At 44.7% G+C, this 24,483-nt stretch overlaps 1 protein-coding gene across 4 annotated transcripts in view; it reads right to left on the bottom strand.

Annotated features, from left to right (window-relative positions):
* Positions 1 to 5,216: 5,216 nt before the first annotated feature.
* LOC125698298 (tropomodulin-2) overlaps positions 5,217 to 24,483 on the bottom strand; it is a 30,912-nt gene continuing 11,645 nt past the window's right edge. For all 4 annotated transcript variants that reach the window (XM_048956467.1, XM_048956466.1, XM_048956468.1 and 1 more), the window contains exons 4-10: positions 15,375 to 15,497; positions 13,752 to 13,838; positions 11,620 to 11,750; positions 10,895 to 11,002; positions 10,460 to 10,603; positions 10,011 to 10,155; positions 5,217 to 8,356 (exon numbers count right to left, since the gene is read on the bottom strand). In XM_048956467.1, coding sequence (XP_048812424.1) covers positions 8,322 to 8,356; positions 10,011 to 10,155; positions 10,460 to 10,603; positions 10,895 to 11,002; positions 11,620 to 11,750; positions 13,752 to 13,838; positions 15,375 to 15,497 — 773 coding nt within the window. In that variant the 3' untranslated portion in view covers positions 5,217 to 8,321. The remainder of the gene's footprint in view (positions 8,357 to 10,010; positions 10,156 to 10,459; positions 10,604 to 10,894; positions 11,003 to 11,619; positions 11,751 to 13,751; positions 13,839 to 15,374; positions 15,498 to 24,483) is intronic.

A 24,483-nucleotide genomic window follows, 5' to 3' on the forward strand; every position in this document is an offset into this window, starting at 1 on the left:
ATCTTGATTCTCAAGGAAAAACAATGAGGTATGAAGCGGCTCCTGGGGTGTTTTTCATGTCCCAAGTGCACTTAGCTGTGTCAGCGCACACTTAAACAAAAGGCTCAAGCAGTGTGAATACTCCTCTAGCAAACCAGGACTGCCTGCTCTGGCAGGAATGTGTGTCTTACTGGGAGCAGGCAGAAGGAAGTGTTCAGCGATAGCTCTGAGGTGCTGGCTGTGATGCTAAATACATGCTAAAATTGGAATCTTTTTTCACAGCTCTGAAAAGTGAAAGACTGAATTTAAACAAAAGCATGGTTTTGTGCTGGCAAATTGGCCTACTTGAGGGAAAAGGTGCTGTGAGCATCAGCTAACCAAGTGGTACGGTGATTCTTCAGCCTGCGCTGTTTGCCCGAAGCAACAGGAGTGGATGTGTTTAATGGCCCTGTGAATTGAGATCACAATTTTAGCATAGTCATAACTGCAAGGAAAAATAATGGTAATCACTGAGGCTCAATGATGCTGTGACCTTTGAATTCCGTGCTGTTTGTAGCAGTTGTATTTGCTTCAAGGCATGGCCAGAAAGCACCTTCAGCAGTGAACATACCCACTAAAGAATTAAATGCTTCTATCTAAAACCTAATAATCAAATTAAAGAAAATGCTACTTTCCAAGTACTGTTTTGGGGTTCTGCTTAGAGTCCACACTGTGAATACAGAGGATGTCCTGCAGCACCTCAGTACTGCTCCCATTTGTGCTCTGCATGGCACACTGAGGCCTCCCATCCAGCTGAGGCTGCCAGGATATGCAAAATGTAATTGCTGCCACAAATGCACATGTGAGATTTAGAGCTAAGTTCTGTAGCCTTTAAATGACCCAAGTGATTATCTATCTATGGTGGGAGTGCTACCTGAGCTGTTCCAGTGTGGGGCTCAGACTCATCATCTTAAAAGCCTCTTTATGAATCATAACTCTGTGCCCTTGAATAATTGGAATTGAACAGCATTGCAAATCTTAAGATTAACAGTCCAAGCCTCTCAGTGACGGTTGGTTTTGATGCACATCCAAAGCAGGTACCACTGCTCATCCTCACTTGAGCTGTCCCTGGGTCCATATTGGAACACCATAGAGCTCTGTTCCTCCAGAGCCAGCAGCTCCATGCCTGTCCCTAAGTAGAGAGCTCCACGTGTGCCCTGTTCATCCCAGCCTACGAGTCCTCAGCAGGGTGTGCATTCAGACCTCCTGTTGCAAAGGTGAAGCGTATGAGAATTAGACTGAGATGTTGATCAAATTTATTTTTATGAAGTGGTTAAAATGTATTGCTCTGCAGTAGGTGGTGCTGTACTGTACTGGTAATTCAGTCATTTCTAACTGATTGATCAGGAGGAATTCTCATAATGAAAGTGCTTGCGAGGATTTCTGCTAGTCATCTGCTGTGAGCGTTTTGTCTGTGCACAGAATCGACTTGGAGTTTCACTGACAGTCCATGAAATTTCATTTTAAGGCTCTGGCTGTTACCTTGGCACCTCCACCTTGGCCTTACTAGCTGTATTCTGTCAGCTTTCTAGTCCTGATGTGCTCAGATGACCTTGCACTGATTTCTCCCTCCACTTCCCTGCACATGGCTTTGTGCAAGTCAGCTTTTTTAGCTAAAGCTTGGTTTTATTTGCAAAAGTCTTTTGTCATCTGCCTTCAGGGGGAAAGAGCACTTCAGACCTCAATCTTTGAATTGTAAAGCTTTACAAGCACAGATGCATTGCTTTTATCTCTCACCCTGAGCAGCTGCTGGCCACCTGCCTGCACACTGCGCATCCCTCCCACTGCTGCCATCCGGCAATTAGGGGAAAATGCTGCTCTTGCTCTCCTGTATCCTGTTACAGGCCTGGTTTCTATTAGCAGTACCATTTATTATAAGATCTACATATGTGTAAAACAGAGATCAACTTGAATGCTTTTATTTAAGGAGAAAATGGGTTCTCAAAGCAGTTCCACTACCGTTGCTAGTAGACCAGCAGCTCCTTCCCTAGCAGTGTGAAAGTGGTTGGGAGCTGCAGTAATAACTGCAAGGAGCCATAAAGAGCTGCTGAGGAGATCAGAGCTCTGCAGTATCACTGGAGAGCTCTTTTAGTGCTGTGTCTGAACGAGTCCCTTGGGATGCACAGAGTTGTGATAAATATACTGACTTTAAGCTGGATCCCTCCAACACTTTCATAAAGAAATCAAATCAAGGAGCCAATCTGAAATACGTGTACATGGCAACCATTCAGAATACTTAGTGAAGTGTTGTTGTGCTGTAAAGATGACAGGTATGTGCAGGGTGAGCCTCCCCTGTGGTGGATCCTGATCCTTGCCCTGGGAGGAAAGCAGTGAGCCCTGGCCACCTCATGGGGGCACAACAGTGGGCACACTTGGGAGATTCTGCTTCTGAACACGACAGAGCTGTGTCCTGTGCAGCAGATAGATGCGGAGATCCTCTAGCTCAGCCCAGCAGCTGTGTTTACTCTCAGTCCCTAAAAGGAGGCAGTGCTCTGGCACTGCTGGGTGCCATCAGGGAGGTGCCTGCTGTGGGGTGGCTGCTGGTGGCACCCAGATTGCCTGCAGTCAGGGTATGTGCGTTCCTGCACGTATCCTTGGCAGTATCTGTGTTCTTTGGGGGATGAATTTCTCTTGAATTTCCGAGCAGCTTTGTTCAGGGGAGGAGATTCCAAGGGTCAGCCAGAGGGCTGATAGCTTGGCACCGGCTTAAGGGTTTTCAAATGAATTTCCCTCTCGAGGTCTCCTCTGTGAAGCTCCAAGCGGAGCGAATGACTGAGCTCAGTGTGAACACAGAGAATGACCCATCGGTGCCAAAGCTTTCTTAGCATCTCTCACAGCTCCTGTGTGCCAAACGGCTCGTGTGTCCAGTGGTGAACTCTGCTATCCCTGCACCCTGCTGGGCTCACAGACCTCAGGCCTTTCACTTCTGGAGCAGGTGGGCTCTGCTGTCACCGTGTGGAAATAGCTCTGTGTACTCTGCAGCATTTATTCCTGCCATTGCATTGCTTACTCTCTGCAACAGTTTTACACTGTCAGCTACTTTATTTTATTCTGAATGATGCAAGTGTTTGTTCTGATTGAATTATAGGCTAAATTAAGGACAACAGATGCACAATAGGCTGGACAAGCTGGCCCCATAGCCCACGTTATGGAAAAACATGGCCCCAAATAATCGTATTATGAAGTAAAAAGGCTGCTTGTAAACAAAGGGAGCTGACTGACTCACAGCAAAGCAGTGACCTGTGCATCAGGGTGACCAAATACACACATGGCCTCTGGAATAACTCATTGGGCACTGAAAACCATAGCTGGGTGCTACAATGACTGTGCACATTAGTGGGAAAAGAGTAAACTGAGCTATTTTACAAGCCTGCTCTTGTTTTTCTCAGCTCTTGGAGCTCTTCCCTGGGTGTTCTTTGCTCACCCCAACGCTGCACTAACCAACAACCCAGCTGGCTCTTTGAACACTGCAGGTCCTTATAGCTGCTGTTGGGCACTGCTGCTGCTCCCAGCACTGCTCCCTCAAGTCTGAGCCCCACTGCCTTTGGGGCATCCAGCAGCATGGCCTTTCTCCTGGGGAGCTGCATGTTTTTTCAGTGCACCAGTGCTGAAGGCAGCTTGTTCTGACCTGCTCTTTTAATTGTGGACTCTGTTGGACAGCTTTGAAAGTAAGGAAAAATCCAGTGTTTGAATTGGATTTTCTCGTCAGCACAAAATAAAATAGGAAACGAGTAGAAAATATTAAGTACAACAGTTCTGCTGTAATGAAAGATGTGTGCTCGAGCAGTAAATGCGTTTTATTAACATGTCGTCACATCTCTTTGTTCAAACTGAGCTCTCTCTCGTCTCAGAGTTGATCTCTGAAAGTGAGCGCTGCTGCCGCCAGGTGCCCGAGCTGCTCGTGTTCCCGCGGCTGCCCAGCGCCTCTCCGTCACTCCTGGGCATCGCGCCGCCGTCCCCCTGCGGGCATTGAGTGTAAGAAGATGCCGCAGTCGTAAGTCCGGCTCAGCTGCTGCGCATTTACGGCGTAACGGTGGGGAAAGCTTAACCGGAGCTTCGACCCGCAGCCGCGCAGCGGTCGGCGCAGACCGGGTTCCTAAGGCGGTTGTTGAGGTGCTGTCCTTCGTTTTCCGACGGCTTTGACCCACCTGCCCCACGCAGCCCGAAAGCGGCGCGTTGTTACGGCGCGGACGGAGCGCCGCTGCCGCCTAGCGGGGCCGCCCCTTGTGCCCCCGGACGCGGGGATGTCGGGGGGGGGGGGAGCGCGGCTGTACGGCGAGCAGCCTCTGAGAGCGGGCGATGGGCTGCGGGGCTGCTGGAGCGGCTGCTGCCGGGGAACGCCGCCACCCGGCTCAGCAGGCGTCTGTGCGAGGGATCTCCTGCGTTTGGAAGCTCTTCCCGCCGGTTTACACGACGTACGGGCTTTCCACGGGCACGTAAGGCGCTTTGCCTTTCAGAGGTGGGATACAGAGCGTCTCTGCTCCCTGGTGCAGGTTGTGCTCGTGGTCAAAGGGACTTCAACCCAGGCTGTGTAACGGCAGCAATGCAGGACCAGACCTGGTCTTCAAGTTGCCGTTCCCTTGTTAGAGCTAAAAGTGTGTAGAAATAAAGTCCTGTCTTGGAGATGGGAAATAGCGTGTGTGACCTCATAAGTGTCTCTGCAGCTGTATTCCCTGATTCAGCTCTAACTGAAGATGTGGGAATCTTGCTATGTATTTCCATGAGCACTCCCCCAGTATTATGCCCTGCAAATCCCCCAGAACTGCATGCTGGTCACAGATGTGCTGTGTTTTCTCACTGAGATATTTCCTCCTTTTCTTCAAGTGTCTTATTCTTTTGTCGTTGTTTTCTTTTTTTTCTTTTTTTTGGGGGGGGGGGGGGCATGCAAGAAAAGAAAAGTGGAAAGATGCTGTGACACATTGGTGTTGGTACTGAAAGCATTATTTGTATTTGTGTTGTGTGTTGGTGTACAGCAGTGTGATGATTTCACTAGCTCAGCCTTTAGGCATCTATGGAGATCCAAGCAGGCAGTATGTTGGTTCCCCTGAAGCTTGGAGAGCTGTGTGTACAAAGAAATCAGTGTGTGCTCCCCGTGTCACGTCAATAAAGCAAAGAGCCCCAGTCCTGAGCACATAACAGGGAGAGAAGGTGAACCCTGGCAGATTTGAAGTACAACACCACAAAAAAATCACAAAAGCTAAATTTTTATGAGGGTTTATTTAGAAAAACCATGATGGTGGGGAGTCACTGTTACATAGTGTGGCAATTCCCTTTCCCTTGAGTAATATGCACCACGCTGTGCGCATGCAGTAACTTATGGTCCCGCAGAAACACCTCATCTAGAGCTTAACATGAACACTGCACTGCCCTTAGCGCACACCACCACTCACACACATGTTGGGACACACACAAAGTTGAGCTTTTCCATGAAAAAACTGTATAAAAAACACGAGCCAAACTGAAACTGTCAACTCAAGAAGCAATGTGCAAAAGTAGACAAAGATACTCCTGAAGGTTTGCTTAAGAAAAAGGGCCTCTTCTGTCCTTTACCCCACTCAGTGCTGTTGGGAAGTGTGGCTTTAATAGGAACCTGTCCCATCCTGACCCCTTCATGTTACCTGTGAGATTTCCACCAAATAAATCACCCTATAAGTGAGCCATAAATGCAAAATTGTTCCTTCAAGCATCACCACTGTGCTGTTGTTGTACTGAATGGATCCTTACACTGTTGCAGTGTTTGATATGTGATGCTCAGGGCCAGATGATGAAAAGCCCTTGTGCAGAGCACCCAGAAGAGGCAGGACGGATGTCCCTGATCCATCACAGACAGAAGCAGAGCTGGCAGAGGCTGCCTGGAGCAAAGGGCCAGGCTGCTGTGTTCTCCCCATATGCCAAAGGAGCAGAGCCTGAGTCCCTGCCACAGGGTGCTCAGCTTTTGAGGCTGGGGGTGATACCCAGTGTCTGAGCACCCCTCCTCCTGGAGAACATGTGCTGGTGCAAAAGACATGGGGTGTGAAGGGCAGGAGGTGGTCCTGGGCTTCCCAAACTGTTCCCTGGCCTATGATGTGAGCTGAACACAGCTGTGGGGCAGTGAGGCCACATGTGCAGCTCTGCATAAAGCAACGTGGAACTGCATGCTGCAGGCACTGGGGCAGCCATGCCAGCCATCCTTGTGGAACGCTGCATGCACACACCAACACTGAAATGGCAGATAAGAAGAGAAATGGATTGCACTTGTTTCCCTTGAACACACATGCATGTACCACCCTTCCTAACAAAAATGTTAAAAAAAATTAAATATGTTTAAAAAATGACAGTTGGGATTCCCTTCATTGGAACAAAAGAAGAAAATAGGGGTAGAATGATTCTGACCACTGAGGTTGGTCAGCAGTCATCTTCTGCCTTCAGGAATGTGGGTTCTCTCTTCCTCAGTGCTACAAAGCCCAGCACCTGTTCCAGATGGTTTTAAGGACTGTCTGTTTAAGACCCTGCAGAGTTATGACTGTGTTACAGAACTTGCTATTTTCTAAAGGAATATCAGAGTTTTTCTACAGTAAATCCTCCATGGATCCAGGGAAGATCTCAGCGAGACTCCCATGTATTGTTTTCACTTCTAAAGAAAGGCTTCAGCAGATATGGTATAGACTGGGAGCTCACTGGAGAAGTCAACTGCAGGTACCCTGCATCCCAGCTTGGCATCATACTTAAGTGGGATTTGAGTGAATGTTATTCAGTTGAGACCAACAGGAGGGGCTGGTGTGGGCCTACTCACGATCGTGAAGAAGGCACAGAGAGCACTGTGCCCGTCAGCCTGCACTCCTGCTCTGCTCAGCCAAACCCACTCCAGGGCTGTGCCCCATCAGAGGTTGGGGGCTGTCACCACGTGATAGAAGCAGCACTGTGTCCCTGATGTCCCAAGGGAGCACTTGAAGCAGAAGTTGATGTGCCCCAGTGTGCTTCTGAAGCTTTCCACGAGCACTGGTGTCAGCAGCACACCTGCCTGGAGCTTCCCAGGCTGCTGATGGACAGCCACAGCGAGCATGGCTGTATGCCAGAGCCAACTGGTGGCTGTGACAAAACAGTGGTACAGAGTAGCTTTGGACTGCAGGATGCACGATACGAACATCAGACTAATGTAATGCCGTTGCACGCTGGGGTTAGCTGCTCTTCACAAGCACTTCTCCCTAGATTATGAGTTTGTCTGGCATCTGAGTGATGGCCGCTTGTGCCTACCTTCAATCTGTTCTTACTTGGCTAAGCGCTCAGGTGACAACCCAAGTGCCTCGTGCCAACCCAACTGAAGTCTGTGCATGTGAGTTCTGCAGTTGGTCCAAATACTCTCTTGTTGTTTTTCCTGGAAGCATAGCCACTGGTCAAGGTTAACTACTTAATTAGCCTTCATCAAAAAGGTCCTGAGAACGTTGCTACAATGCTAACAAATATATATATATAAATACCAGAACATAGAGCTCAAGGCAAAACAAATGCTTGTTTAGATTAATAGCTGTAAACTGCGTATTCTATGAGCAAATAAAAACTCGTTGGCATAGGAAATAAACCTACTATTCAAAGTATATAGGATTGGCAGCACTAAGCTTACTTTACTCTCTGGAATGAGGACAACAAGTACCAGTGTAACACTGCAACACGTCCCACCAAACCCAAGCTCGTGTAAACAGGTGTGCTTTGACAATGCTTACAAACCCAAGCATGACCCTGCACTTTGAGTCAGGCAGGCAGAGCCCTGCTGAAGGGCTGCTCCTGCACAGCTCCAGGGCTGCTGCAGGACACGGGGTGAGATCCTGCAACGCTGCACTGCCATTTCTAGCTCTGTGCATGGGAGTGCCCTGTTGCAGGACCCAGCTCAGCAGAATGATACACACAATAAGGATTATTTGCAGTGTAAGGCATTGCAGGGCTTGGTCCTAAGGTTTCTATTTTCAGCAGAGAACCCCTTATCCATACACAAGTTCATACTTCAGCATATCCAAAAGTGCCTAAAATAAGGGTCAATGTCACTACACATTATGCCCAGTAGCACACTTAAGATGCTGCATATTGGCTTCAGATATTGTGAAACATTTTCATTAAACTCAAACCAACTATGAATCTTCCTCACGAATATTAAATTAACTGGAAGTTAAAAATGATCAGGCTGCGTTTTCAAGGTTAAGAGGAGACGTTAACAGAAAGGAGCAGCTCCCATTGCAATGGTTTTCCGACGCCTTCCCTCCCTCCCCATGAACACTCTGGTATTGCAGTGCTGGAGGGCTCCAGTTCTGCTGTGCATCCGCTGTGTGTGGCTACTGCCGCTCTGCTTCCACGCGCTTCTTGCGAACTGGGACAGCAGGACAAGAAAAGAGCAGTCAGAGAACCAGAGCACTTTTCTCAGCAACACACTCCCTTCCTGTGACGTGAGTGGGAAGAGGGAGCTTCTAACAAATACTCAGCACTGTTATGTTCGTAAATACCATAACTAACTTCTCTAGTTGCAGGGGTCTCTGTTGTAGATAAACAACAATCATAAGGTCTGAGAAAATAAATTGAAGTGCTGATATCAGTGAGTAATGGCAACCAGGAAAACATACCCGACCTCACAGCTTCTGTTTAAAGTTTCTGTTTAAACTTCATGTGCTATGATTACATCAGCCATCAATGTTAACCAGCACCAATTAACTCAGAACAGAGTAGGTTGAGATTGCCAGTAAGCAGAGCAAAGAGTGATGAGCTTGGTGTTATGGGCAGGCTTCAGGTAACAAGGAGACACGTATGAATTTTTACAGCACTTGAGATGCGTTATGGCTGTACAGAGCAGGTCTCATGGGGCCCCATCTGCTGCTACATATCCCAGTAAAAATGCACTGAATATTCTCTGACTTGGCCAGGTAAGGATGCTCTTCTGTTCATGTGATACAAGGTGGTGTTACATTGAACTGTCGTGTCCTGCTCCTGATATTAAATTGCTGGAGTGGACAACAAAGGCAGTAAAACTGGATGAATGTGCACCTACAGAAAGTCAATAGTAATATATAACTGCAAAAATCCCATTACTTTGCTATCAGGAGGTTTATTTCACAGTGTTTTCTTGGCAAACACTGTACTAATCCAAGGCCGTCAGTGTATAATCCATCATTTGTCTCCTAGTGTTTTGCTGCAGTTATTTCATTTTTTGAAAATATTCTGCCTCACTAAATCTTGAAGAAAGCCACACAATGCAAAACCTGGAAAATGAAGATTAACTTCAAGATACATGCCTAATGGCAGTTGGTTAAATAGCAGGGAAAGTTTCTAAGGAAATGAATAGTTTCAGGAACAAGAGTGTATTTTGAGGATGGTTAAGTACTGCTAAAAATAATACGAGGCAGGAAAGAAGTAGGTTCTAGCCCAATTTTTATCTTAGCTCTTTAAGAGAGAAACCCAACCAAATGCATAGTGGTTTGACTCCACACTTTGTGTTATTAATCAGTTCCACCTTGTTGAGCTTATTTTTATTTTATTTCCTTTTACTCTAAACTGTTCCTGCCTAGCCATCTCCTCCCTGCTCTGTCTAAGCACAGAGCAGAGCATCACACTCAGGTAAAACGTGCAAAGCTCTCTTATCCTTTCCTGTCACTGGCCACATGAGCAGTAAATTTTAATGTTCCCTCAGTTGGTCAGGTTTGCTCTGCTATGGCAAGGTGAGGACACCTGTGGTCCCTGAGCAAGCAGTGGAGTTGGCTGCCTTTACTCACTGGCCAGAAGAGCCAATGGGAGAGCTGGACATCCAGGGCATTGCCTGGAAAAGGCTTACTCCCCTTTGCCGCACAACTGGGAGCATCACAATAAGACCTTAGGTGTTCTGTGCTCTAGAGCCTGTGGAGTTGCACATCACCCCTTACATACAGCCTGGATGTTGTGAAGTTAATATTCAATCTGATGTACAGACTCAAGAGTGTAAAGGCCAGGGCTTGGCTCAACTGGACAGATGAGGAATGGATGGAGAAGCATCTTACCCAGGTCGTTGTTTTTAGTGATAGCCGCTGCTACCCTGGTTCGTGGGCCTTGCTTTGTGAACTGGTATCCAAACTTGAGGATCTTGGAGTTCTCCTCCAGCATCTTGGCAATCTCCATCTCCACAGCTGTCCCCAGCTGCTGCCTCTGTTGGTGACATAGTGAAATGTCCCCAAAAGAAAAGAAACTATTTGTTCTCAAAACACAGAAAATAAGAGCTTATATTTCAGTACGGTGCTCAAACTACAAAGAGAATCCCTTCCCTGGAGACATAGCTCTGGGTTTTATATTTCCTTTTTCCTAGTTTTATTTGGACAGTTTCCATGGTGTGACTGCATGGGACATGAGCTGCAGAACAGCTCCAGAGGCTGCCTTGGCTTTGCCAGGGCCCTCTGGGAATCTGCACAGAAGGGAAACAGAAGGGGACTGCAGTTCAATGCTCTCTCTTTACCTGGTTGTCAATTTTAATCTCTGTCAGGGATTCGTTCTCCTTCAACGCATCAATCAGTGCCAAAATACCCGTCCCAGTAATGAAATTGGACTCTACATTCAGACTCTTCAGTGTTTTGTTCACTTTCAACATGTCTGCAAATGCCTTAGGGGTTAGAAAGAGGGAACAGATCAAGTTCTTGAAAGCTTCAGGAAATAACAGCAAATCTGTAAAACATGGCTTATTATCTACAAAGAAATAAAATACAGGTAAGCTTAAAAGAGAATGGAGGTAGTTCAAAATAGATTATTCTTCTAGTATGCATAGAATAGAATATGCTTCTATTTCGCATAGTAGCATGGAAATTCTGCTAGGTAAAGTAAAAGCTCTATCCTAAAGCATATACAGACCTACTTTAACACTGTATTTTATTTTCCAAACAGTGTCATAACTTACAATAGCTACAGGGTCATTGCTTCGAGTAGCAGCAAGGCTGAATGTCTTCACATGTACGTTGCTTTCCAAGGCTTTTGCAAATTCTTTTAGTGTTGGAATAGGGATATTCTACATTAAGAAGATAAATCGAGTAGTTAGGAAAGCCAGTCACATCAGTAGACACTGGTTCTATTTATCATCAAACTGATGGATTAATAGCCACAGACTGTGTGCTTGAAACCATCCCAGTGCCCAAAAGAGCATCTAAGGAAGGACCACTTGTGCTTGGGGTGCTCAGCAGCCATGTGGAGCTCTGTGTGGGCACACTGTGTCAGCGCTGCCTGTATCTGGGTCAGGCCAAGGCCAGCACGTGACTGATCTGAGCTACTTTCCCATTTTGCTGCTGGTAGTTCAGAGTCTCTGCATCCCAGCTCCTCCCCATTTCCATAGTGGGCTAATTGAATTAGGGCAGTGATGATTATGTAGTGCCCAGGAGATGCGTTGCTTTACGAGCTGCTAAAGAAAGGCAGCCAGAGGGAGTCACCCTGCGGGCTTTCAATTGGCTTCTAATTCAATACCAGACATTGATGACCTGGGAGTCTTTAGAAACCTTCCCTTTGCTGCCCTGTCCTGTGTGCGCTGCTTTCCCTGCCAAGTACAGAGAGTAAAAATATAAAGATAAAAGGGTGCTGGAAATATCTGAATAAACCCATCTGTGAGGATTTATATGGAACCATAGCATCTACCTTTATGTTGTTCAGATTAACTTCTATGAGAGTAGGATCATTTGCTTTTATCCTTTGTAAACTTGCTTCCACGTTGGTTGGATTAGGTGGCTCCTCAAAAATGGGCTTCACCTTTTCACCTTTGACCACATCTGCAAAAGAAGACCGCATCAAATGCTGACATCAGGACCAGGCACGGTGGGTGAGCCTGACTCTTCAGTTGTTACCTAGGACAGCTGTGCTCAGGAAGAGGGTAGCATGAACCACAGAGCTCAGAGGCAGGAGCATTAGCTCCGTGTCCTTGCCGTGTCCCTGGCACTTTCCTGCACCAGAAGCACATCACTGGGGCCATAGCAGCCATAGAGCTGGGAGGTATCATCACAGGCAACTTCCTTCCTTGTGTATGTACAATTAGTTTGAGCCAAAGCAGCTTTTAAGACTATTGCATAGGATGTGATATACAGCAAGGGCTGCTTTGTTCTTCATCTGACATCCATAAGGAAGGAGTGCTCAGAACCTACCCACTGCATTAGTGAGCAAACCTCCACATCTACAGATAGACTGTGCTAAGAACAGCCTGGGATCAGGAGGCCCCTCACTTCCTTCTCTGCTCTGATGCTATCTGCCTTCCTAGAAATTCAATTAGCTCTTGTAAAATTGCAACATCTGCACTTTTTGAGTAATAAAACTATCAAAACATGAAAAGCAAGTCTGTCTGCTAGCACTAAGATTTATGGAGTCATTGAGTACTCATGCTCCAAAGAGATACAATTTTGACTATTGGCAGCTATAAGCCCAAATATCCTTAGAAATGCATAAAAGTCGTAGCTTAGAACACAATTAGTACTTCTAATTCCAAAACATACAGTTGTGAGGATTAATTTGTAAGCCCTGACCACCCAAGCCACTAGAAGAAACAAAGGAGTATGTTTTGGACCACATGTGTGTTTAAACCCTTTCACTTTGTCACAGGGAGTTATTTAGAAAACTTGTGCTCAGGCCTCTGTGCACTATGCATTTCTGTTCAGTGCAAAGTTCGTCCCACATCATGGGCCAAAACAAAACCAAATACACTTTAGAACTTAACAGAGATGAATTCATTCACAAACCTGAAGCTGATTTTCATTCCATTCCCCTTTACATCATTTTTACTCTTTTACCAACTCCCTGAGAGACCACGCATGTGCCTGAAGAACACTCCAGCCTTCCTAAAGATCAGGAAGTTGAAAACTGCTGGTAGAGAATTTGCTGGACTTTGGGTTCAAGGATGGAAAGCAAATAAAAACCAGTAAAGTGAGTTTGCACTTAGAGCAATGCCATGCCAGGCTGGGACCTGGGCAGGGACTCACCCCCCTCCTCAGTTGGGGTTACTCTGTTACTCAGCCTAGAGTTAGCAGTATTCTCCCTTTTCCCTTTCTTATAGTTTCTCATGAGTTTTATTTTGTTTCTTCAATCATGGTGCAGTTTCTCCACACTGACAGGCAACTTCTGAGCCGTGTCTCTCTCGTATTGAACCATTTCAGCTGGCCAAGGAAAGGCATTGCTTTTGGACCAAAGAGTAAAGCGATGTGACAGGGCAATTTTCTGGCTGGTAAGTCTGTACTTGGAGCATAGTTTAGCTGACTCACATAGCTGACATTGTGACTCCGAGCGACAAAAATAATTTGAAATCTGTGTGGATTACTAATGTATGCAGTTGCCTGCTAGGAGATAGATGGCAGCTTGCACAGGGCCCCACTGAGGAGAGAGAGAGCCTTAATCCTGAGAAAAATGAAGTGACACAGCATTCTGCCTGCTTTCCCACCTCCTCTTCGGTAAAAAGGGATGGAAATGAAAGTCTCCTGGCCTTGCAAGAAGAAAGTGCTTTTTGAGTACCGCTTCCACGGCAAAGGGCACTCCACAATTTGCCTCAAACAGCAAAGTTACCTTACTTGGCGTCCCAGAGCTCGCTGAGCACTGGATGGAGGCACAGCAGCTCCTGAGCCTATGATGAGAAAAACCTAGGGTTCAAATGTGACCCTCACCTCTGAGATTTGATATACCACAAGTCTGCTTTACTATAAATGCTTCTGGGTTTCTTGGATGACTGTGCTTCCCATGTACCTAAGGAGCCACATAACAGACATATAGCCCACAAAGAAATGTTTGCTTACTTCTCATGCTTCCTTTTCCATCTTTACTGCGGGCTCCTCCTTCATCAAATTTTGGGTTATTGACCATGTTGTGCACTCCAAGAACAGCTATAATGTGTAAACATCAGCAACAGGATACAATGTTAACAGCAGGAACAGAGGTTGCAGAAAAACATGTGCTACAAATTCTACTTTAGTTCCCCAAACAAAGAGTTTATAACATTTTAGCTCTGAGTTGAGCTTGCTGCAGCATGCATGCAGGGAAGTGCCAGCTGGAAGGCACTGCCAGGAGGCACCTTGTCCAGCATCCCTCCCTTGCAGGAGTGCTGCCAGCATTAACCAGGTCAGCCGTGGCTTTGTCTAGCTGGGTTCTGAAAGCATCCAGGGATGGAAATCTCACAGTCTCTTTGGGTAGCTTGCTGCAATGCTACCTTCCTAATGATTTCATTTTTTTTTCCTGTAACATACAACCCAAACCCCTTACTGCTCCTTGTTGTATTGTTTGGCACTTTGGAGATGGTTTTGACTTTGCATGTGGTTAGGTTAATAAACGGGTATTCATCCTGGGGTTGTTATAGAAGCACATAGCTGCTAACATGCTTAGGAAGAAGATGAATTTATTCAGCACTTTAAAATAAATAGTAAGGCTGTAAGCTATTGTGAGAAAAGAGAACTAAACTGCATCAAAGATACAAAGTTATGTTTTGTGCAAATGAACTTCCACAGTGTTGGAGAATAAATTATGCTTCTTCCTTCCCCCTTAGATTATCTACTCAGACTGTATGCTATTAATGTCAATTTTTACTTTTATCATCACGTTTTCCTTATGAGAGAAACTCTTTGTTCTGTAAGCAGTGATATTTGCTGTTACAGACTCCATTCAAAACTCTCAGCAGTAGGTGTGCTGCTGCTTTCTGTTAGACTTTGATACCTACAAACTCAGTCACGAATGGTTGGATGCTGACCAGAGCTGAGCAACACTTGGAACTCCATTCCATAAACTTCAGGCTCCGGGAGAAGTGCCAGCTGCACCACAGCCCTACAATTCCTTGATACACCACATGTCAGCCAGAGCCAAGTCTAACGCATCCCCATATGTGTGGTGTAGCCAAGGATTATGGAAGATAAGGGTGAGACCGTGTCCTTTGATGGGACAACACAACAGTTATACGAAGATTGGGCTTAATGTTGATCCAACATAGATTCAGATGAATGGAAAACACTGACATATTTCATTTAGATTTTCTTAATTAAAAACAGAAATAGGCCAATGGAGCTGAAACTCTCCCACCACAGTTTTTATACAGATTAGAGCCATGCATCTCAGCACACAGTAACATCAGTGATCTCTAACAAAGCACATGCCCCAGCCTGCAGTCTCCCACTTGTTGACCCTTCCCTTCCCCAGTTCTCATTAGCTGCTTCATCTCCTCTGCTTGCCTGCCCCACATCAATTAGAGATAGGTGAAAGCTCTGCAGCCGCTCTCAGGTCATGCTCAAAGTGCTCATGGGCACGGCGTGGCCCCACGCTGGCCACCTGTCCCTGCAGTGAGACAGCAGCAGCTGGGGAGGATCCTGACCCCGGTGCCAGGTCCAGGCAGTGAGCGGGATGTGTTAAGGAACCATGCCCATGTACCATCTAACCTGCAAGGTCATAGAGCTCCGTGTCGGAAGCGCTGGCCAGGGCTTCTTCAAGCTCCGGATCCAGGGTCACTTTCTCCTCTGTACGAGTTTCTATGGGTTTTTCTTTAGGGATAAATATTTTTCCTAGGAGAAGAAAAAAGCCAGAGTGACTGATGGATTATTGTAACAACTCATCTGCCTCCTGGCGTTGGAGGGAGTAGGTCTGTGACAATGGAACTGCTTGGAAAAGTCTCAAGTGCAAGTTTTCCTGTTTCTTACTTGATGCTATCCTCAACACCAGGATCTTAATAAGTCTAAAAATAAGCAGTGAAGACTTCTGCTCTGTGTTGGTGATTGTTACTATGGAAGCGAATTTCCTAAAATAAATCCCCAGCATGTCCCAATGGCAGCTGGGATTTTTCTGAAGTTTGTGTGGGCTTATATTAGGCAGAATCAGGTCTACACAAAACGCTTGCAGAAATTTCATCCTCATATTTAAGCAAGGCACCAGAGGCAATTAAACCATCCTGTTGAAAGTAACTTTCGGTTTCCAAATGCCGTACAAAAGCCTTAAAGCTCTGCAAACCTGATCACTTTCACACATTCGGTTCAGTTCCCAGCCTTTCCGTCAGTATTTTCCCTTCATCTCCTGATAATTGTTCGCTTAAACACCCTTTTCCTGATCACCTGTGCAGACCTGAAAAGGCTGAACTAAACCTCGTGTTCCCCAAGGCTTGTTTGTTCCCTGCCTGTTTTCCATTCCCACCCCTCCTTGTGCCCAGCTGGTGTTGGTGTTAGCAGGTGGTTCCATGGGACATCGCCTGAAGACCATGAGTCCTTCTGCTGAAATGAAAAGACTGCAGGAGAAGTCCAGAAACAACACAGGCAGTCAAACTTACTCCCTGAGGCTGTTATTGTAGCCAATAGCAATAATGTGATGCTGGAGCAGAGCAAGATCCCTAAAATTAAAGTTCCAGTGAGATGAGTTTTGGATGTAGGAGGATTTGGCCCGCTGTCAACTTCAAGCTGCCTTATTTGTGCGGCACGGTCTCGGTGATATTATCTTGTTATCCTTAATAAATGCAGTTCTGCTATTTTGTGTTCAACTACAGACTTTCTGCCCCCTTTTTTTCAACACTGGCATCCTCATGTTTTTTCTTTCCCATTATCATAGAATCATGGAATCACCATGGTTGGAAAAGACCTCCAAGATCATCTAGTTCAACCATCCACCCAACAACAACATTTCCCCACTAAACCACATCCCTCAGTACAACAGCTAAATGTTCCTTGAACACCTCCACAATGCCTCCATCACCTCCCTGGGCAGCCAGTTCCATCACCTGACCACTCTCTCATAATGGTCCAAAGCATCATTTCTGTGTGGATAATACCCAACACATTTATACAAGCTTTTCTACTGCAATTTCTGTACTGTCAACTTCCATGAAAGAGGTCACTGAACAGGCTCAGAAAAAAATAAAAATTAAAATGGAATTTTCTGAAGCAGACAAGGTTTACTGATGCAGAATTTGACTCATTTATTCTAGAGATATTTGCATCGAGGCTAAATAACTTCAGAGCACAGAACTGGACAGAAAGTTATGCAGAAAGCTAAAGCAGTATCATATGATGATTCATTTTTTTCATGGGATATTTTGAGCAAGCCATTTTTTTAACAAGAGGCTTCTAGAAGATAAAATCCTTTGTGGGCCAAGGGTAGGATCGTTTTCACTTTCAGCCTCACTCAGTGGTGAATCACAGACAGCCATCCCAGCAGCAACAATGAGAAGACAAGTGGCAAACTTGGGGTGAGGAACTCTCGTATGCTGAAGACAGATGAGTCACGCTCTGCAGAGTTCAGAACAGAGCAGATGCTGTGATTGCAGACTCACTCTGTACTGTCCCTTAGCCTGAAGTGTGGGATGGCATCTTCCAGATGCCATGGACCAGGAGTTAGCTAATGCTAGGAGCTGAGCAACTTGACCGGTTAGGATAATGCAAGAGGAGAAATCCCCATGACTCCATTGAAAGCTACAAGACCCAAACGAGAAAAGATATCTGAGTAAACGATCAACAGTGAGGAGCAGTGGCTGTGAAACATTTTCCTTTCAGATCAGTGGCAGTTCCTCGAGTTCTCAGTAATCAGTAGTTCATTTAAGACCTAGAGGGAATCCTGCTTATCTTTATTCTGACTGACAGCATTATCCCAGCCGGCCGTGCTCAGAGCTGTGGCTGGTTCCAGCCATCTCAGGAGGGCAGGCAGTGCTGTGCTGGGTGCCCAGAGCCCAGCCTGACCGCTTGCAAGCACCAACAGAAGGCTGTCTTCTGGTTGTCTTGCTCTGCAATTCAAAGGAGCCTGGCTTGATCCTCAGAGCTGCTGTGAATAGCTTTGGAAAGGCCTCTTGCCATGTCAGCACCAAGTGGTGGGGCGGAGTGATGCTTCCAGTTCAGAATCTCAGACTGGTACAAGTGGGGACAAAGTAATGCTGTTAGTGGACACAGGGCCTCAAGTCTTGGGTAAATGAGAGCTGGTATTTATTTCCATTGGTCCTTCTCTCTGAATTTTGGAAGCGCGTAGGCCAAGAACCTTGTACAGAAAGAAAGCAGAAACCAGTACAGGTTCATACTTTCTTCATATGGTTCACATGTATAGGAATACAATTTTTAAGCATTTGTTTCAGGCATATGTAATTCTTGGACGGCAGCCCAAAGCTTTCTAAATGTGTATATGACTCTCAATGAGAGTTTCATTTAAAGCATTCTTGGCAAATGTTTTAGAAAAAATATTCTATTACTGGCTGTATGAAATATTTAAAGGGGCAAGGTCATGTCAGAGATGAAAATATGTATCTTTAATGTATGTCAGCCTTTCTGGCATCCAATGGCTTTGTAAAATTGTTCTTCTTTCTGCTATCTAGACAAGGACATTCTTTTGCATTAGTCCGACGTGAGGAGATTTTGCAGCATAACAGCCTTTAGAAGAGCTTAAGCATTTAGCATGTTACTAAGAATTCATTACCTTTCCATCAGCAGCAAAACTGCATGCACGTGTTTATGGACTGTTGTGTCCGTTTTCCTGCTTTACTTTAAGGACAGAGTTCAAATATGCAGGAGGTCCCCCCTGTCCCACGTTCCTACATTGTAAATTCATTTTATAGCGCAATTCATTCTATCTTGGAATCCACTGACAAAAAAATTAAGGATTATGGCTTCCTTGTCCCAAGGGACCAGCTTAAATTTAAAATGGATTATTTGTAAATACTTCGAAGCCTCGGAGGAACAGTTTAATTATTTTGGAGTTAGATTTCTGAAAAAAAAGCTGCCTTTTCTAGTCATGCTGTAATTCGGAATTTAGATATGATTATCGTTGACTGGGTTACCTTTGCCTCCAGAATATGTTCACGTTCCAAGCTATTTCTTAACAGTAATAGCTTATCTTTCTTTGAAAATAGTGACAAAAACATAGCAAGAAAAGCTATATTTCTATGAGTCATACTTCAGCTACTTCAATGTCAACATCAAGTTAACACACAGTACCAAATTATATCTATATTTTTGTGTTTAACTGCAAAATGAATTTCTGTTTTGATGAAAGCAAACTTGAAAGCATTAAAATACCATTTTACTTTTACACACACATATATAAACTCAAAAGGTCTGGAAGCCAAAGTGAAATTCTACAGTCAGTCAATGGAATTCTCCCCTTCCTTCAGTCAAACCGGGATAACTGGCTGTGGTGACCTGGATGGCAACTGGGGTGGATGCTTATAGCCCAGGGGACTTTGTGACTGTGAGTGTGGTGACTGAAAACCTGTACTGGCTCAGCATTACAGCAGGCCTATTCTTTATTAAGCACTGCTAAACTTCTATTCAAATTGAAATAGGATATGGGCACCCTTTACTCAAAAGGGGCTCAGGGCAAGAAAAGAGCCTATTGAAAGCCAAAGAGAAGGATTCTGTAAAAAGGACTGAATCAAATACAGACAGACTTAGAAATGCAGAATGAGATGAAAGGAAAACAAATCCTCTGGGAAAAAAAAAAAATCCATAAAGAAAAAGCAATCCTCCAGGTATTGTCATAAACCCATGGATGTAGTTCTGCCACTTGGTTTCAGGAAGCCGCGATTTCCTGCACTGCTCAGATGTCTCCTTTACTCCTTTAAAGCAATGTCAAAGGAAAGCAAGGAAATGAGACACATCCCTGTCTCCATCTCCTTATGCAATAGCAATCAGCTATATAAGCATATATGCACATCTACAGGAGAATTGAGGAGGTGACTATGCCAAGTGTGTTGTGGTAAAATAAGTTTATTTGCTTATGTTATGTAAGGGGAAAACAGAGAAACTGAAACAGCACAGCTGATGGGATTGCATTAACAGGCACACTCATGGAACATTCTGAAGATTTCATCATCACTTGAAGTCCACAGCATTTGGAGCAGCCTTTGTGGTGTGTCTGCTCTTTGCCTTGCTTCTTAGCCTTCATCAGACTCTTGTGAATAAACGTAAGTTGCCACCATTTCTATTTGCCTAGCGTTTAATATTTATTACCGCTTTGCACAAGTCAAAGGGACTCAACAAACTGCATAACAATGAGAAATAACTTCATTTTCACTGAAGTGCCTTTTCCAAAATGTCCTTTCTATCGGTTTTACGAAGGATAGTTACTTAATTTTATAATACAGAGGCATTTTCTGCCCTAATTGTAAAGTAATTACTTTCTTTTCCTATAAACTGTAACTCAGATTATTGTACTTCCAAGAAAATATCTGGTTACACTTATTGCTTCTTACTTTTCAGTGAATCACTGACTACAGTGAGTGTCTGTTTATTCTCCATTGCAGAATGTTGTAATGCTGAGGTCAGAGCACTGACCTTAGAAGTGAAATCCAATGATCTTGGAAATCTGCCTTGCATAAATCACAGACACTTGATTCACTTTTTCCATTTTGCACTATTCTTTTCTTTTGAGGCTTACTTAAGTTTCCCACTCCAGATACTCCGTGAAAATGGGGCTAAATTAATAATTTCTGAGAATAAATGTGTACTATGAAGAAGAAAGCAACCAAGTTCAAGTAAGTGTGAAACTGAAAGCTAGAAGTAATTAAAACACAGCATCGTAATTGCTGCTGTACTGCTACTCTTGGATTACTGACTGTATCATCTATGCCTTAAATCAGGGTAATGCAAAAGGAAGGTTGCAAAGTTCAGCTTTCCAAAGTTGTTAAATCTATAGTGCATCTACACAGAGCAGAGATAAGTTGCAGCAGCATCCTTGGCTTCAATCAGCATGCAGTGATCCTGACACCTTACTGCTGCTGTGTTGGCACATGTGCCCTCTGTGCATGTAGGCAGAGGCTCTGAGGACACAACTAGTATTCATGCAGGAGCACATGTGGAGAGCACTGGAACAAACCGGAGGTGCCAGAAGTAAAATATCACTAAGATTCCAAATGCAAGTGTGTTTCCCTGGGGATTGCAAAGGGCATACATTTCTGGTCACATCTTCAAAGCATGGAGGCACTGTAGCTCACAAAAAACAGCTGGAAAAATTTACTTGAGATGGCTAAAACAATGTGTTTTCTCCTAACCTTGTTCTTGGAAACAGCTGAGTCGTTTTTGCTGACACTTTCCAGAAATCCAGCCTGAAGCAGACTCTCAGCATGGGAAATTTCAGTGAAAACTGTGCGAGTTTGGCAAAGTCATGAGCAACTAAAACAGGGTCTTACAAAAGCAAGCAATGAAAGACACTGGCTGCAGGAATTACTGTCAGCAACAGCACCTTTTTCATGCTTTAAGACACAAACATCAATTTTAAATTTAAGACTTGGAGAATAGGAAGAAGGTGGCAAAAATTGAAACAAACATCTTAGCTTTGGGGGTAAAAAGACTGCTTTTGTCAGCCCAAAGAAGATACCGTGTCCCTAAACTAACGTTTCTATGCAGAGTCTGGTACAGAGGCTGGGAACTCATTAGCATCTGTTCTATTACTTTAACCTTCTGAAAATGACTTCATTATCACCAGGCTGAGTACTGATACTCTGCATGGCACAGCATGACTCTCAAGATAGCCAGTCTCTGCCAGAACAACTGAAAACAGGGGTTTCCCCAAAGTTCTCTGGTTAATCATCAATATTCTTCCTTTTTCCTTTAACCAGCTGACTGAAAATGTTAGTGTTTAATCACACACAAGCATTTTCCCCTTCCCTTTCCAGACACAAATAATAATAGCCCGATCCACTGGAGTTTTTCCATGAGGAGAACTGGATTGGATCCAGTCTGAAATGGTTTGGCCAAGAGCAGAAGACCTTGCAGAAGACAGAGACAGTGGTGAAGGACTGAAACAGCAATCCTAAACAGCAATCTAAAATGGCACGGCCAGCTTTTTGTAGCTGATTATCTTTCACAATAGAACTTATTTCAATTATGCTTCATTAGTATCATGCAGTAAGAGAAGCACTGCAAAAGCAGAAACAGAAATGTTGCTAATAGCATACGCTTGTATTAAAGCAGTACTTAACTAAGATCAGCTGCACACATTCAGGGAGAGAAAGCTGCCGGCCACTCAGCAAAGAAGGTAAGTGCAGATCAGAGGATTATGTTCCTTTCCAGAAGTGGATGGATAGGAAAAACTGGGGACAAGGCTGTGAGAACAGTGGGGCAGACCATAAGTGCCAGTCCAGATCCTAGGACACAAAATGCACCATTCCCACTTCTCAGACCTTCTCTCTACCTTAAACAGAGTCTCAATCCCGTCTCCTTTTATTATAATCACATAGCAAAAGCACTGCTAGTGCCTGAGAAATTAGAGGCACTAGCCCTTACCCTCTTCATCTCATCCTTTACTCCATAATAAAAAGGCTTCAGAGCAACCTTCCTGCGACCGCCGGCTGTCCCAGCTACACGCATGCAGGGCAGTGGGTCACAGAGCAACTTCACTGGCTTCCATGTAGGGATTTCCAGAGTGTCTGTCTTAAGCAGGAGCTAATCCAAACGTCCATAAAATAAACACTTAGAAGCTGCCAATCACTATGGCTACGCTAATCGGAACTAACTCCCTACACCTCTGCTGCTTATTAAAAATGAGCCCTGCTTGTGGGAACAGCTGACTGACAGCAGAGTTACACACCAGTTCCTGAAAGCTGCCTGATCTTCTGCATGCACCCATGGGAGTGAGCGCTTGGATGGGGACATTCTGACAGAGCACCCAGCCCTGACATGCATTAGAGAAGATCCTACAGAACTGCTCAGTGGTGCCTGGGTGCACTGCCACCAGGCTGGGGACGTTCTGTCCCGGGCTCAGCACAAAACTTGGGGTTTCACTGAAATTTGAGAGCCGTTCCATGAAAACTTTCTGTACAGCAATGAATGCCGTAAGTTAACGGGCTGACATCTGGCAGAGGGCCAAAGCTCTAATGCATGCCATATGTTTGATTGTTTTTGCCAAGCATTTCCAGTCCCTCAAAACCATGATTATAATCAAAACCAAGGCGATTCCCTGCACAACCACCCCCCACCTTGAGCTCGTATTTAACACTTCCTGTGCTCCAACCAATCTGAATATCCCCCTTAGCTTTGGAATTTGCTTGGCCTTGTTCTCCGGCACAATCAAAACCTTATGGTTGTGTTGAGCATATAGAGACCCACATACTAGACTGAATTCTGTCCTTCAGCAGCATTTTGGTACTGCTTTTTTGGTCAAGAGCACTCCAATAAAACATAAACAACAGAGGAAGAAAGGCAGAGACACTGTGTAAAAAATAACGATGTATCACAGATTGTTCTGGAAGGAGGACATTTTAAATGCCACCTTCTTTCAGCTCATCACCAAATTTTCATGTCAGTATCAGATTTGCATGATAAAGATAGGAACTGGTAGAAACATCACTTAACACTTAGTAAGAGCATCCCACCTCCTAAATGTGGAAAAACAAATCATTTCCCAGTGTACAACAAATCCCAAAATAGAAAAGAGTAATAAAAACTTAAGCAACACTTCACATCTTCTAATCCTACTGACAGGCAAACATCCTCAGGTGGTAAATAATGCCAAATGGCACACAGGCATTGACACCTCTTACTCCTTATACATAAGTAGAGGCACTTTGGAACTGTTCCAGAACTTAATTTTTAACTACCAGAATTGCTGTAAAATATATTTGTGGCTATTTACAATGTGGCTACATTATAGTGCTGCTATAGTGTAAAAAGTGATTCAACAGGCATATATATAACATAATTATATAAATATTTACTAGTCTGTAAATACACTTTAGAGCCCACCAACTTGCAGAAGATGAAGAACAAGCTTTTCCCCAACTATCTTCCTCAATTTCCTATGAGGATGTATTTTCAAAACAAGCTAATTACTGAGCTTTAGAAGAATACTATCAACACCTAAATCTAGTGTGTAATATCATATATTGGACATCTGGATGCACCGAAAACATTCTGATAGGCAGACTGCTTATTTAGCCTCACCAGATGAAAACTCAAGTAGAATAAGCAGCACGTGGAGCTGCACTGCCATGGATGGCACTGGGATCAGCTTTACGCAGCTGCTGCGCCAGTCCTGCAGGTGCATGTATCTCCATGCAGCACCATTTTGTGTATTTATGTGTGAGATTTCAAATGTGATTGCAGTGCAAAATGACAAAGTCTCAGCCCTAAGTCTGTGAAGTATCAGTAAGGTGTGACCTGATGGAAGGTGTTGGTACAAATACGCAGCGGCCTGCAAGTAGTAACTTACCCTGTTCTGGGACAGTGGTGCGTAGGAGACTGGAAAATTGAAGCATTTGGCAATAAAGCCACACACCAATAAACCATCCTCCTCTCTGCACAGAATGTGTTTGATCTCTTGCTACCTGCAGGATCCCTGCAGCATTCCTGTATTTCCACAGGGCTTAGAATCAGCCCAATGAGTAGCATGGAGCTCAAGGGACAGACGGAGGACAAAGGAGATAAATGAATATGTTGCAGGATAGAATAATGCAGTGATCAGATCTAGCTAGAAACTGTCTTCTTCATCTGAAACCATTCTTCCACAGAACAAAAATACAATGTAATGACAGTAACAGCCACTCTTGCCTGGCAAGGAACATTTGCATCTTCAGTAGTGACACATAAA

This window comes from Lagopus muta, chromosome 10, assembly GCF_023343835.1.
Source record: "Lagopus muta isolate bLagMut1 chromosome 10, bLagMut1 primary, whole genome shotgun sequence".
In the NCBI taxonomy this organism is placed as follows: domain Eukaryota; kingdom Metazoa; phylum Chordata; class Aves; order Galliformes; family Phasianidae; genus Lagopus; species Lagopus muta.